This window comes from Ammospiza nelsoni, chromosome 6 (genome assembly GCF_027579445.1).
Source record: "Ammospiza nelsoni isolate bAmmNel1 chromosome 6, bAmmNel1.pri, whole genome shotgun sequence".
Taxonomy (NCBI): domain Eukaryota; kingdom Metazoa; phylum Chordata; class Aves; order Passeriformes; family Passerellidae; genus Ammospiza; species Ammospiza nelsoni.
This window is the reverse complement of record NC_080638.1, coordinates 44,454,574-44,467,320: the sequence shown is the minus strand read 5'-3', so window position 1 is coordinate 44,467,320 and position 12,747 is coordinate 44,454,574. Positions and strand designations below refer to the sequence as shown.

Sequence of the window (12,747 nt, the reverse complement as noted above, 5' to 3'; positions counted from 1 at the left end):
AAATATAAAGACTTGGAAAAACATCAAGTTGCCTCTATATAAAATATAATACAAGATTTGAATCCATCCATGGTTTCTTTTGTAAATTTCAGCTCTCATGGCTAGAAGAATGTCATCTTTACTGTGACTTTTTTGTTGGCTACAGGGGTTCAAGAGTTTGCTAGTCTATTTCTTCTTTCACCAAGTCATTCCATGACCTTAAGGCAAACTGCTGCAGTGTATAATAGCTTAAGAAAAAATTTCGATCTAACCTACCTTTTGAGGGTTATTTTAATCAGTTACTATGTGATTTTAGTATACTAAGCACAGCTGTCTGTAGTTTTTAATAATTTCACCCATCTGATGATTGTTGACCTATTTTCCCTCTATTTTGCTGTCCTTGAGATTTAGCAATCCCCATTCTGGAGACAGCTTAGTGAGTAGTGTGAGGTAAAGGAGAGAGTGGTTCTGCAGACCAGGAAGATTGATGAAACATTGATGTTTTATCACTGTCTTTGGGGGGGAGAATTTGCTTTGGGCTGTGATTTGATCATGGATACTGAACATTTGGAAGCAGTGAGATTGCATATTTTGATTTAATTCGCTCCTAAGAGGCTCTGCCTTCTGCATCTTGACCCTGCTTCAGAGTGGGAACAAAGGCAATAACTGAGGAGCAGTTGGAAGATCTGCTTCAGAAGTACATCCTGCTGACCCAAACCAGAAAGGCAAATGTCATCTGAGTTTCTGAAGTTGCTTTGGGAATGTTGTGCAAGATTTCAGTTACAGACAGGAATTAACACACATTACTTTTTCTTCCTGCCTAGGCTTCAAGACACTGATGGCAGATTCATCCAGTGATTCAGACAACTTATTTACGGGTCGGGTTGGAAGGCGGCCTTTGAGAGCATCCCACAGCAGAGCTCAGAACTATGGTGCTGAAGAAGTTACAGAGAAGATCCATACTTTAGCAAGCACTTTGCAGGTAGTTTACAAAATACAACTTTAAAGTATTTATAGAGCCTGCATTTCTGTAACACAGAGTCAAATTTTCATTTCTAAAGTTGTGGAATGTACTGTACAGATGGGAAACATTGCTTTCTCTGCAAACTAAAGATCTTTTGGGAAATAATTCATACTGCTTTTGAGTTGAAAGTGTGTGGCTTGTTGCACTTCTATACAGTTGCTGTTTCAGACAGTAATAGAGTGTTGTTAGAAACAATGATGTGTTGGGGAATATTATTTATAAAGTTAGCAAACTGAGTAAGGGCAGATCAGCTTTGTTAGATTCTCACAAAAGGCATGAAATTTTCTAGCAGAAAGTTTCAGCCTTGTCTTGGTTGTCTTTGTACTCTGTTACATTTCCAAATTTCTGACAGATATGTAAGTGGTCAATTCCTTCAGGAGACAGCTTACATTTCAAATATTTTCTAGATGTGAAAAAGCACTGTGAGAAGCATTATTTCTAAACTTGTAAGAGAGCAAGAAAAAGTGGAGGGTGTAGAGGGAATATCTGTTTTGCAAATGGAAGGAGACATTTAGCTATTCTGACACCATTAGTGCTGGAGAATTTATTCCCATTCTACTCTAGTTGACAGTTCTGACTACCTAGAGTGGGTGGGTGTATATTTTATTACTTATTATTTGGGTAGAAATATTTTTTTTAATATATGAGAAGAGAAAAATCAATATAGAATGGTAAATTTAAAATTTAAAACTTGTTATCTGGAAAATAAACATCAATCTAGAAAAAATATAATAATAAGAATACAGTCTGACTACTTTTTAAAAGGGATTCTTTGGTATTCTGATTCTGTCAAACCTCTTTCTAGCTGCTCTTCTGAAATTCTGATTTTAAGCAAATTGCTTTTTGTGGACTGCTTTTCAGCAGATATTCCATCTGATCCAGCTGTTTATCTGGTCAGAAAATATTCATGGAATGACCTTACCTAGTGTGTTCACCTTCAAAAACTTGTTATTTCTCAGATAACTATTCTGTTCTACAAGCAGGTAATGTTAAGATTGTTGGATTAAAAAGTTTTTTCTACAGAATGGCTGAAACTTAATAAAACTTTTTATTTGATGTTGAGGCCTTGCTGTTGTACTGAAATTACAGAATCTGGTTGTTTTTTTTTTTTTTTTCTTCTTCATTTTCCTCCCTTTAGCCATGCTGTATCCCTTCAGATTCTGGTTTACTTGAATAGGATTTTGAATGCTTAGATCCTTTAGAAAGCATTTGTGTTTCAATTTAATCTTAGTAATCAATAAGAATAAAGGCAACAGTAATGTTTGATTAGAGGAAGTTTCTGTTTTAACTTTTTTCTAAACCTTTTTTGTTTAAGGATACCAACAGAAATCTAAGACACGTTGACCATTTGCTAGGACAATACAGAGAATACAACAAGGAACAAACCAAAGCAATAACAACTGTGAGCAACTTTCAGTTTATCTTAACTTTTTTGGCCTTTTCCATTAGTAGAATTCATAGCTGAAAACTTGGTATTAATGGACAGAATATATAAGGAGTTAAGTAGGTGTAAACAGAAACTTTTAATATTTATTTGAGCAAACTAAATCATAATGTAGTAATATGTTATGTAATGAAACTCTGACAGGTTTTGTAAGCTTGTTACTTCTCTGTTTATAAGCACCCAGTAGATTATGTTATGGTGCTATGCAAAGTACAAGATGTGTAGCTGAAATAGAGTGTTAGGGAACATGTTTCTTTTGCAGGAAGAAGTGGTAAGATAAAAGCAGGGAATGAGATTGTGATCATACTGGTGTAGCTTTTTTTCCTATCATTCTACAGCAGTTTCTGGACCTGTTGACCAGCTTGCTCTAAATTGCAGAAAGGATGCAAAATTCTAAAATTAGTCTTCTCGTTTTAGAAACTCAAAACTCAAACTTGTACAAACTTGAAAATAGGTGTCTTAGAGAAAACAAAACAAACTAATGCTGCTAGGGCAAGAGAGGTTTACAATTTGGTTACAAGCTGCAGCAGGTGCTGCCTTAAAACAGATACATCTGAAATGTAGAATATTTTACATGTGAAGGTAGAGTGAAGAAGCAAATGTGTAGAAAAGAAAGCTTTTCTTCAGAGAAAGAGATCCAACACCATATAATTCTGCAGGAGTAAAGCATCAATTTAACCAATATACATACAAGCCAGTAAAAAAGCTTCTCTTAGAAAAAGGAGAACCTTTAGAAATTGATGTTTTGTGGATTGTCAAATAAAGGTGTAACAAGGCAGGTGGCTAAGAACCAAAGTTAACAAATGCAATTGTTAAAAAAACGAGATGTAAGTTTGAAAAATGAAGAACTAATTTTTGAATATAGCTAGTTCTGTAGTCTTAAATTGGGAATGGCTTCCTTTTCCTGGAAGTAAAACTTGTAAAAATAGAGGTTTCTGTAAAGCTGCTTAGGGAAATTTGATAGCCATGTAAAATTGATTCCAGATAGGGCTGGTGGAGGAATTCCAGTAAAAAATAATTTCTTGGAAGTTATTTTCTGAATTTTGTAGAACTGTTAATGAGCATTGCTGGCAAATAGGTCTTATTTTGGTTGTAGGAGATAAACTTTTGAGTTTTCATGGTGGTGCACTATGTGGTGCACCACTGTTTTAAGAAACTTGATATTTGAAGCTGCCAGTGTTGGAAGCATGTTTTGCTATATTTACAGGAATGTGATATATGAGATATTGAAGAAAAGCTGTTATTAATTCATAGCTGTAATTGGCTTAAAATAGCTTTTATACTCTTAATGACTTTTAAATAAACAATATTTTCCATGCTTTTTAAAAACCAAGTCTGTGTTCATATTTCAATAAGTTATAACTTTTCTACAGTTGAAAGAAACACTGGAGCAATCTATAGGTCAGTTGAGGAGCCAGCGACTAACACGAAACTGTGGAATGAGAAGTGCATCTCTCTCAAGCTTATATCCCAGTGACCTGGATGGAGAAGGAAGATCAGGTAAAATACTTGAAGGGCTTGAGTATGCTTGAATTATGTCATATGGCTGTGCTATGCAAAAAGGAAATTAGGAAAAATGTGTAGAAATGGTCTTATGGAAGGTCATCGTTGATGACTTAAAAGAAACCGAGTTTAGAAATCTGGGAGACCTGCATTAAGTTATGCAGTTGTTTATGTGGTAAATTTTTCCAGCTTTGTGTTTCTGTTAGTATTTTCTGCCGGCATCCCAGGAGATCTAAATGAAATGTTGATTCTTTCAGCTGAGGAAATTAATTTTCCACTGCATGAGTTGTAGGTACATACAGGTTAAAACTAAATCCAAAAGATATTGCAGCTTCTGAAGCTTGCTTCACAGCAAAAAGGGAATTTAAATGTTAAATGCATGAGATTATGGATGTTTGGAAACAGTGGAAAAGAAAAAACAGAAATTATTTATGACACGCAAAAGAGTAGGTTTTTTTCTTCCTTGTATATCTCACAAAATTCATTAATATTTTGGGAAAAGGTATGTTTGGGAGGAGTGTTTCTTTTAGAGGTAGTATTGAATATATTTTAGCAGAAAGCTCTAAAAATTTAATTTCTCTGTAAAAGCTGTGAAATATAATAGTTTGAAGATCTGATAGATTCATGTGGAGGAAAAAGTGGTTGGTTGGGCAAATAAAATTTGAGGCAAAACTACTCCTTGGAGAAAAAATTCCTCTTTCTGGAATACTTGTATGTCATGGATAAGAAATGTTTAAAGTGAAGAAGAATCCTGGGAAGAGCTAAGAGTCATATACATGATAGGTAATATAGGTAATTCAGTAGTTGTTTTGTCTGTAATGTGACCTAGAAGGATATTGTCAAGATGAAATAAGCCTTTTTTGTGAAGCAAAATGCAGAATTTGCCATACTAAATTTTGTTTTCCTGCTTTTTTTTTTTTTTTTTTGTATCATATCTGCTGCAGCCAACCACCACTTCCTGCCCACTTCTCCTCTCAGGGATTACGGACGCGCACAGGGCAATAAGCACCGAAGGTCTCGATCTGCAAGTGTTCGGTTTGTCAGTGAGGCAGACAATGTGGAGCAGGTACCGAGCACTAATGGGAGCTGCTGTTCCAAACAGGCAGTATGTTTGCTCTTTGAGAGTCCAAGAGTCTCAAAGACTCTTGGCTTTTACATTAAATGAGGTGATTCTGAAGATGCAGCTAAGAATGTTTCAGTTATGATTTGTGCTTTCAATGTTACCTGCTTTTTTCATTAGGCAGTCACCTCTTGTATCTGTCATGAAATTTCATGCAAATCATTATAGAGAAAAAGATGCAGATGGTAGTGGTATCAAAAGTAAAATATGAAAATAATCTTCCTACTTTTTAGGCTGTCTAATGACAAAGAAAAATAATCTCTGAGTAGCCTGTTTAGTCTGGAGAGTACTGAGAGGGGATCTCAGTAATGCATATTAATATCTCTAACATGGGTGTCAAGAGGAGGGTGCCAGACTGTTCAGTGGTGACCAGTTGCAGGACAGGCAGCAATGGCCATGAACTGAAACACAAGAATTCCACCTCAGTGTGAGGAAGAGCTTTACAGTGAGTATGGCAGAGTGGCACAGGCTGCCCAGGGAGGTTTTGGAGTCTCCCTCTGGAGACATTCAGAACCCACTTGGACAAGTTCCTGTGTCACCTTTTCTAGGTGACCCTCCTTTGGCAGGGTGTCACAATTGAATCAGGAATGGATGAATGAGTGACACACTCCAGATCTCTTCAGGAGGCTAATAATTTTATTAGGAACCCATTCCTTTTTATACCCTGTTCAGACACAGATGGACCTGACTGGTCCTTTAATCAACACAGCTCACATGATTGGCTAATGAAGGAGACACCCTTTGGTAAACATCTTATGGGAAAACAACTGTTCAAAACACCAGCTGCAAGGCTGTTTTAATTCTTTCTCTCAGCCTTCTCAAAACTCCCCAGAACAATTCTTGGGATTGTTTATCTTGCTTTCTCTCTCTGACCAGGTTGTCAGTATCCACAGCAGGGGGCTTGGATGGGATGACCTCCAGAGGTCCCTTCCAGGCAGTTAACCCTCACCTTTGTGCTGAAGCTCACTGAGGCTGTGAAGGGGGTTATTCTGCTTTAGCTAATGGTGTAGGGTCTTAGTGCTTTTGCTTTTAGTTCAGTGTAGCTTGACTTGATTTTGAACCAGGTAGTTCTTCATCTTAGTTCTTGGTCTGACCTGTGAGTGGGATAATTTGAGCCTGTGTTTCAGGGAGATGATGGGAGGAGTGGATGTGTGTGCCACAGGTAATTTTCATATTCCTTAACCTGTATCTGCTTGCAGACTTCAGAAAAAATAAATTAATTACCTTAATGGATAAGATTATATGTTTCTGTTATCCTACAGGTAGAGAGGAGATTTCACTACCTGTTTTTGCTTTTTTCAGACAGGGTGGATAGACTTGCTTGAGTGAATCTGTGTAGACTAATGTTAAAGAAGCTGATTGTAAGGTATTCACATTGACTTTATTAAATCAATCTCAGCTTCCAAATAATTTTAAACTTAACTACAACAAGTTTTCTCAGTTGACTTTTTGGGAAATGATAGAAATTTTGGACTTTTATTTTACCCTGTTTCATTGTCTTTTCAATCAAGTTCTCCCCCCATTCCTTCTTCTCCCAAGGTAAGTGTAGAAAATAATTCTTGGAAGGAAATATTATATGGGAATCTTTCCTCCCAACCATCCAAAATCCTTAGGACTATTTTAGATTATTTCTTGATATTCTATAAATATCTTGGAAATTTTATTCAAGGGAGTTCCTGCAATGCATACTAAGTTCTTAATATTAAGTAACTATGTAGGCAAATAGCATTTTTTTCTGGTTTTGATGATAACTGCTGGTTTATGTTTGTTCCTTATTCTTGCTTTTCAGTGGGTGAATGTGGCCTTTTTCTTGTCATTAACTATTTTGTGAGAAGAGTATAGTGCTTTGAGGGATGGTAAACTAGAAGTAGCCATTGATCATGATCATAGGTAGAAATTACACCAGAGATAAAGCTGTACTGCTTAAGTAAAGTTGTGGCTTTTTCTTTTTTCTGCAACAACTGTTCTCTTTATTCCCATTCTGAATTTTTCTGACTGAAGTAATTTTTCAGCCAAATGGTCTTTTAACTCATTCAAGTCCCTCTCTTTCTTAGCACATACATGTTGAAAATACAATGTGTTATTTCAAAGTCCTTCAGGTCAGGTGGGAATTTATGGTTAATCACACAGGGGAGGTAGTAGTGCCTGTGTCTGAATGTTGAGGGTAGTCAGCTTGATTGTGGAAGATCCAGGTTTAAATCTAGGACACAGAACAAAGGAATGTTATAAATTAGGTTTTTTCATAAAGATAATCCTGGCCATGGAATTGTTGACAGCAATAGGTTGCATTAGGATGGATTAACTGTCACTTTCTGTTCCATGAAGAATGAATGACCTGTTCAATTTTTATTTGCTCCCTAAAACTTTGATGATAAATGAGGAGCTTGCTGAATGGGGAGAATAGGAGGTTTTTCAGAAAAAACCTCCTTTGTCAGAAAGTACTTTTCAGAAAGTAGATGGGTGGTTTTGTTTTTTGGTTGGTTTTTTTTTCTTTTTTTTCCTGAGGTTTGAAAAAAAAGTATGTCAGGTCTTGGGCAAGGTAAAATATCTATTCTTGGTAGATTATTATGCTGTACTGCTTGTTTCATTTCAAGTTCCTATGTAATCTATTTTTAGTAGCATATATAGCTGGGCAGAACTTTGTTTTACCAATACTTGTATCTATTAACATGAAATATGTCTCTCCTGAACATTACTTGTTCAGATATTTCAATTTGCTTTGCATTGAGTTGAAGAGCTGGTATAGTTTGTAAGCTCTGAACCACATTAAAAAAACATAGTTAGGAAACTTGGTTTATCAAATAAAGTACTGAAAGTTAAACTGCATTGAGCAAGTATTGTGAAGGGTGGGTTGAAACAGAAGTGCATAAGCCTCATCCAGTCATCCAGGCTCAACTACAGTACATGGAGTTTTAGTCTTTCTAGGTTATTTTTATCTGGTTTATTTTAAAAAGTGTGTAATGTGTAGATATCTAATTTTGGAATATCACAGAAAAAAAGGGTTCCTAAGCCTTGGCATAATTTGTGTATTTCATTTACAGCTGCATTCTTTCCACCAGTCTCTTCGGGATCTCAGCAGTGAACAGGTTCGCCTGGGAGATGACATCAGTCGCGAGCTTTCAAGAAGAAATCGGTACAAACAGAATAAAACTCCATGTGGAGAACAGTGTGGAAAAAAATTCTAAAAACTCTTTTAGTTCAGAAAATAATTTTGTGGAGAATGAGTGATTGTGCAACATGTAGATGAAAGCGGGGTTATGAACTGCTTGTTTTATGTCATCTTCTGCAGTATTTATAAATGTTAATAACTCCTACTGATTCCAAATTGTATAATATATGGGGCTTTACTCAGCTTTTTCAAATATATGCACAAAATAACAAGGTCTAGGGATTTTCTTTTATTATAACTTTGCTCTTAGTTTGTTCTTGTAACTGAGTCCCTTCAGGGCAAGCTCTCCTGCAGGCTGTAATGTATATACTTTGTCAACATGTGGTGCTTTGTACAATAGCAATGACAGGAGTTACTGTTAATCCCTAGTAGGAAAGGACTGTTCAAAAGGACTGTGTAGATGTGTCCATAATTTTTTACTTGTTGACCTGATACCTGGCTGATACTTATATGCTCTGTTTCTTCACTTGAGGAATGGGAATGCTTTTTATAATGAATTTTCCACTTGGGGCTTGTTTCTCATTATGCTATAAATTATTATGAATTAGCTATAGAACAAATTGAGGAAGCAAAAAATTCTGGGGGGAGTTGTTGCTGCTTAAAATTATCATGGGTGCTACTTAGCTTCTACACTGTAGAATGTTGTCTTACTTATATTTTTCTATGAAGGACTGATGCTGAATTAAGAAAGACTCTAGAAGAATTGTCTGAAAAGCTCACTGAGTCCCAAAGACAAGAAACGGTGAGTGTAACTCACATGAAAAGGATTATTTTAATCTGGTATTCTAAACAAGATGTGGGCTTCTAGTTTAAAGTATCTGTTGGTAATTGGTATGACATACTGATATGTATATCTGAACATGATCTTATTTGGGTTGCTATAGGTTGTTGAAATGTTACCCTTTGATGATGAAATCAGCAAGGCAAGTTTTATACTTCAGGTGCTTGTTTTAAGTACAAATGTTTTGCAGGTGTGTGTATTGTGTGTTTTTCTGTTTCAAAATATACAGCCTTGGAGAAAGGTGTATTTTAACTTTGAACATTGGTTTGAATGCCTATAATTGTTCAAGGTACCTTTGGAAAGATACAAGCTTTCCCGTGTTAAGATGATAAATACATTTGTTTCTTCTTCCTTCATCCCTCCCTCCCTGTTCTTTTCAATCCTTATCATCTGTGTAGCAAAATGGAAGGACTCTCTTTGGGCTGTACTCTTCTCTAAAGGCTTGCTGACAAAATGTAGCAAAGGAGGGAGGACAGCCGTGACAGTCTTTTCTTTTTTGTTTCCTGTATCTGCTGGAAGCAGACTAACTGCACTCTATGTTACTTAAATCTGAGAGAGATCTGCTATTGAGATCGAAGTCAAACATCATATTGCTGTAGGAACAAGAGAAGTTGAGAATCACCCCAGTAATAAGTAGGTGAGAATCCTGTAGGTAGCTCTTGACACGTAGGACTTGAGTGTATGCTTTATGTATGCATTTACTGTGATACTAGTAGCAAAGCTGACTTTCCAGAGCAGGTGTTGTACGTGCATATTTTCCTGTAGGTGATTCATCTTGCTCTAAAATTGCATGAATTGGTACTAAATGCTCTGCCAAGGGCTGTAGTGGTGTGTTTGTCACTGATAACAATATCATTGGCGTGGACCACTTGTTGGTACCAGCAGACTTAATAAATATCCTTGTGTAAATTCATGTTACTGGATTAAATTGGAGATTGATTCAAGAGACACTATCTGTACCAGTTATGTTCTTGATATGGTAGAGTCTATCAGGGAAAGAAGACTTGCCTTGACAGCCTTTGTAGAAAAATATGATGGGATTGTCTTTGTTAGAATGTTAATTTTGATTTCTCCTAGTAGCCTGGTAGGATAAAATAAGTTTATCTGATAAAGAATTCTTGATACTTGGAAAATGCTGTGTTTTTCTTGTAGCAGACTTCTCAGTATACTTACTTTTTTCTCTTCCATGTATCAGGAATTAGCAAACTCAATTTTAACCAAGGTGGTTCTCAAGAAAATAGCTGCTACAGCTGGCTACATTACAACTGTTCAGTGCCATTGCATGAGAGAAACAAATGTTCCTCAATCCTCTGGAATGGAGGCATGCACTGTCTGTTCATTAATGAAAGAAATAACTAGCTCTTTGACCTCCTACACTACTCAGTGCAATACAGCAAGTAGGGTTTCAAGACATGAAATTGAAGGTTATAACTTTTGACCTGAGAGAAGCAAAAACTGAGAGAGGTGAGGTGTAACAAGGAAGTCTTCTGTAGATTGTTAATGGTAAGGGCAATATCAGAAGAGTAAGTCTCTTAATTGGGAGGGAACGTTATAATGCAATAAAGCTATGAAAACTGAAATATTTACTGATATTCTTTTAGTGAAGACACAAATGCTGCAGTAAGCTGCAGTGGGATGATTTTTATGTGTAAGACTAGTAAGAATTCACCTGGAATATTCTGCTCATTGCTGATTGCTGATTTTATGAAGAACATCATAAAGCCAGATGGAAAGAAGACTGGAAAGAGGAGAGGGGGGAAAAAGAAAAGGGGAAAAATAAAAAAGGCCACTAATTCAAAGACTTCAAAAAGACAGAACAATAGCTGTGATTCAGTTTGCACAAGAAACAGGTCATTAGGAAGGATCTAGCCATGTATGATGAATGCCCAAAAAGTGGAAGTTTACTGTACAATATAAGACAGTCATCTAATGATAATTTTGTACAATAAAAGTCTAATCACCTGTGAGTTAGGAGCTTCTTGGTCTGGAAGTGATCTGTCTGCTTTCTGTACTGAGAAATAATCCCTCTGTGGATTTCTTTTTTGAAACTTGTCCAGTCTTTATTATAACTTGCATGTCTTTATGATCTTGTCTCATAGCAAGGGGTTCTCAAAATAGATTATATATTATATGAGGAGCTGCTGCTTTTTTTGGTGGTCTGGTTTCTTGGGGTTTTTTTGTGTATATGTGTTTTGGTTGATGTGTTTTGTCTTGGGTTTTTTGTTTGTTGTTGCAGGGTGTTTATTTGTTTGGGTTTTAAATCTAATTTTTCATCCCTAATTTTAACTTGGGAGGTTGTTCAGTTTCTTCAGAGGCTTTTCAGAGTGTTACTTTTTGGGCCAAAAAATTCTGACTTAATGCACTATCGTGTCCAGCCAATTCCCCACCGCTTAAAAAGCCTACTGGTAGCAACATTGTGCACTGCTGCTTTGCCAGGGCTCTCCAATCCTAGATGTCGATCTCTTGCCCTTGTTCAAAGCCTTCTGATCTCCTATTACCTGATGAGGCTGGCAGAATCAGTGAGATGAGGTAAATGCAAAAAAGGGGAATTTAGTATGGATATTAAAAATAAAAATAACTCTCATGGTATGCATAGCAAAGCATGCATGAGATTAGAGTGCATGTAGAAACTAGGGTCTGTTATTGTAGATATTTGACATCCTTTAGCATGTGTATTCATTTAGGAATTTTTCTAATGAGATTGCTTAATTCAGAATTGATTGTCATTGGTGAAAACGAGTTGGATAAGACAAAATACTAAACTTCTTTGTGCAACGTTGTTTGGGAACTTTTATCCTTAATGCCTTTAGGCTTGGGAGTGTTTATCACCTCAGGCATTGCCATCCATGTATTTATATTCTGCTGTATGATTCTTGGCAATAAATTGTCAACTTGAAATCTTGATAATTTCACAGGATGAGCTCATGGTAGAAACATTCTTTTCGGTTCAGTGTCCTTAAGTCCTTTATTTTTTAGAGACATATATCTAAATTCTTGCAGTTTGGTATATTTGGTCCTGTTTGAAAATTGCCTGTATGTAGATGTGTGATGATAAAGGTTAAGTCACTACAGTTCTTCTGAGTCACTAGTTCAGGATTTATTTTATAAGGGTTTATGATTCTTAGAGCCTTTTTGATGCTGCATTTGAGTACTTTAGGATTCATACATCACAATCACAGCACATTATTTTACCTCAAAAGAGAACTTTTCCATGCCAATATAAAAAACAGATGACATTGAAGGTGGTGACTCAAGCATAGTTGGGTGCCTGTTTCAAGTCAAGCACTCTTCATGGCCTTGTACTTGAGAGTTTATGTGCAGTTTTGCTAAAAAGCCTTTCTGGTTCTGCAACTCTCTATATCAGAATCTCTTTCTTACCTAGACATTTTGTGAGATTCCTTTGTTCTTGAAAAGGGTTTGGATGATCGCTAGACAGTCATATAAGCAATTGAAAGAATATTTACTTACTTTATGGTTATATAAGATAGCCCTCTTGGATATTTTGTTGCAATTGCTTGGATAGATGCACATCTCAAATAGCACAAGATGCTGATCTTTATACATAAAAAGCAACTTCATCAGAGCACAGTTTAGTTAAAATTAAGTAGATGCTTGATTGAGGTGGTGCTGTTATGAAATGATGGTAGACTGTCTCTGGAAGAAAACAGTGTCAAGTGAAATTGGTCTTACATGGAGTTACTGTGGTTATGATACCTCAGAGAGCCAG

At 36.2% G+C, this 12,747-nt stretch overlaps 1 protein-coding gene across 1 annotated transcript in view; it reads left to right on the top strand.

The window, feature by feature from the left end:
* The window catches only part of CEP128 (centrosomal protein 128), a 99,494-nt gene that overhangs the window by 2,130 nt on the left and 84,617 nt on the right, over positions 1–12,747 (top strand). The window contains 6 exon segments of the mRNA XM_059475383.1: positions 804–961; positions 2,319–2,405; positions 3,821–3,947; positions 4,895–5,016; positions 8,112–8,203; positions 8,909–8,981. Of these exon segments, the coding sequence (XP_059331366.1) occupies positions 804–961; positions 2,319–2,405; positions 3,821–3,947; positions 4,895–5,016; positions 8,112–8,203; positions 8,909–8,981 (659 nt within the window).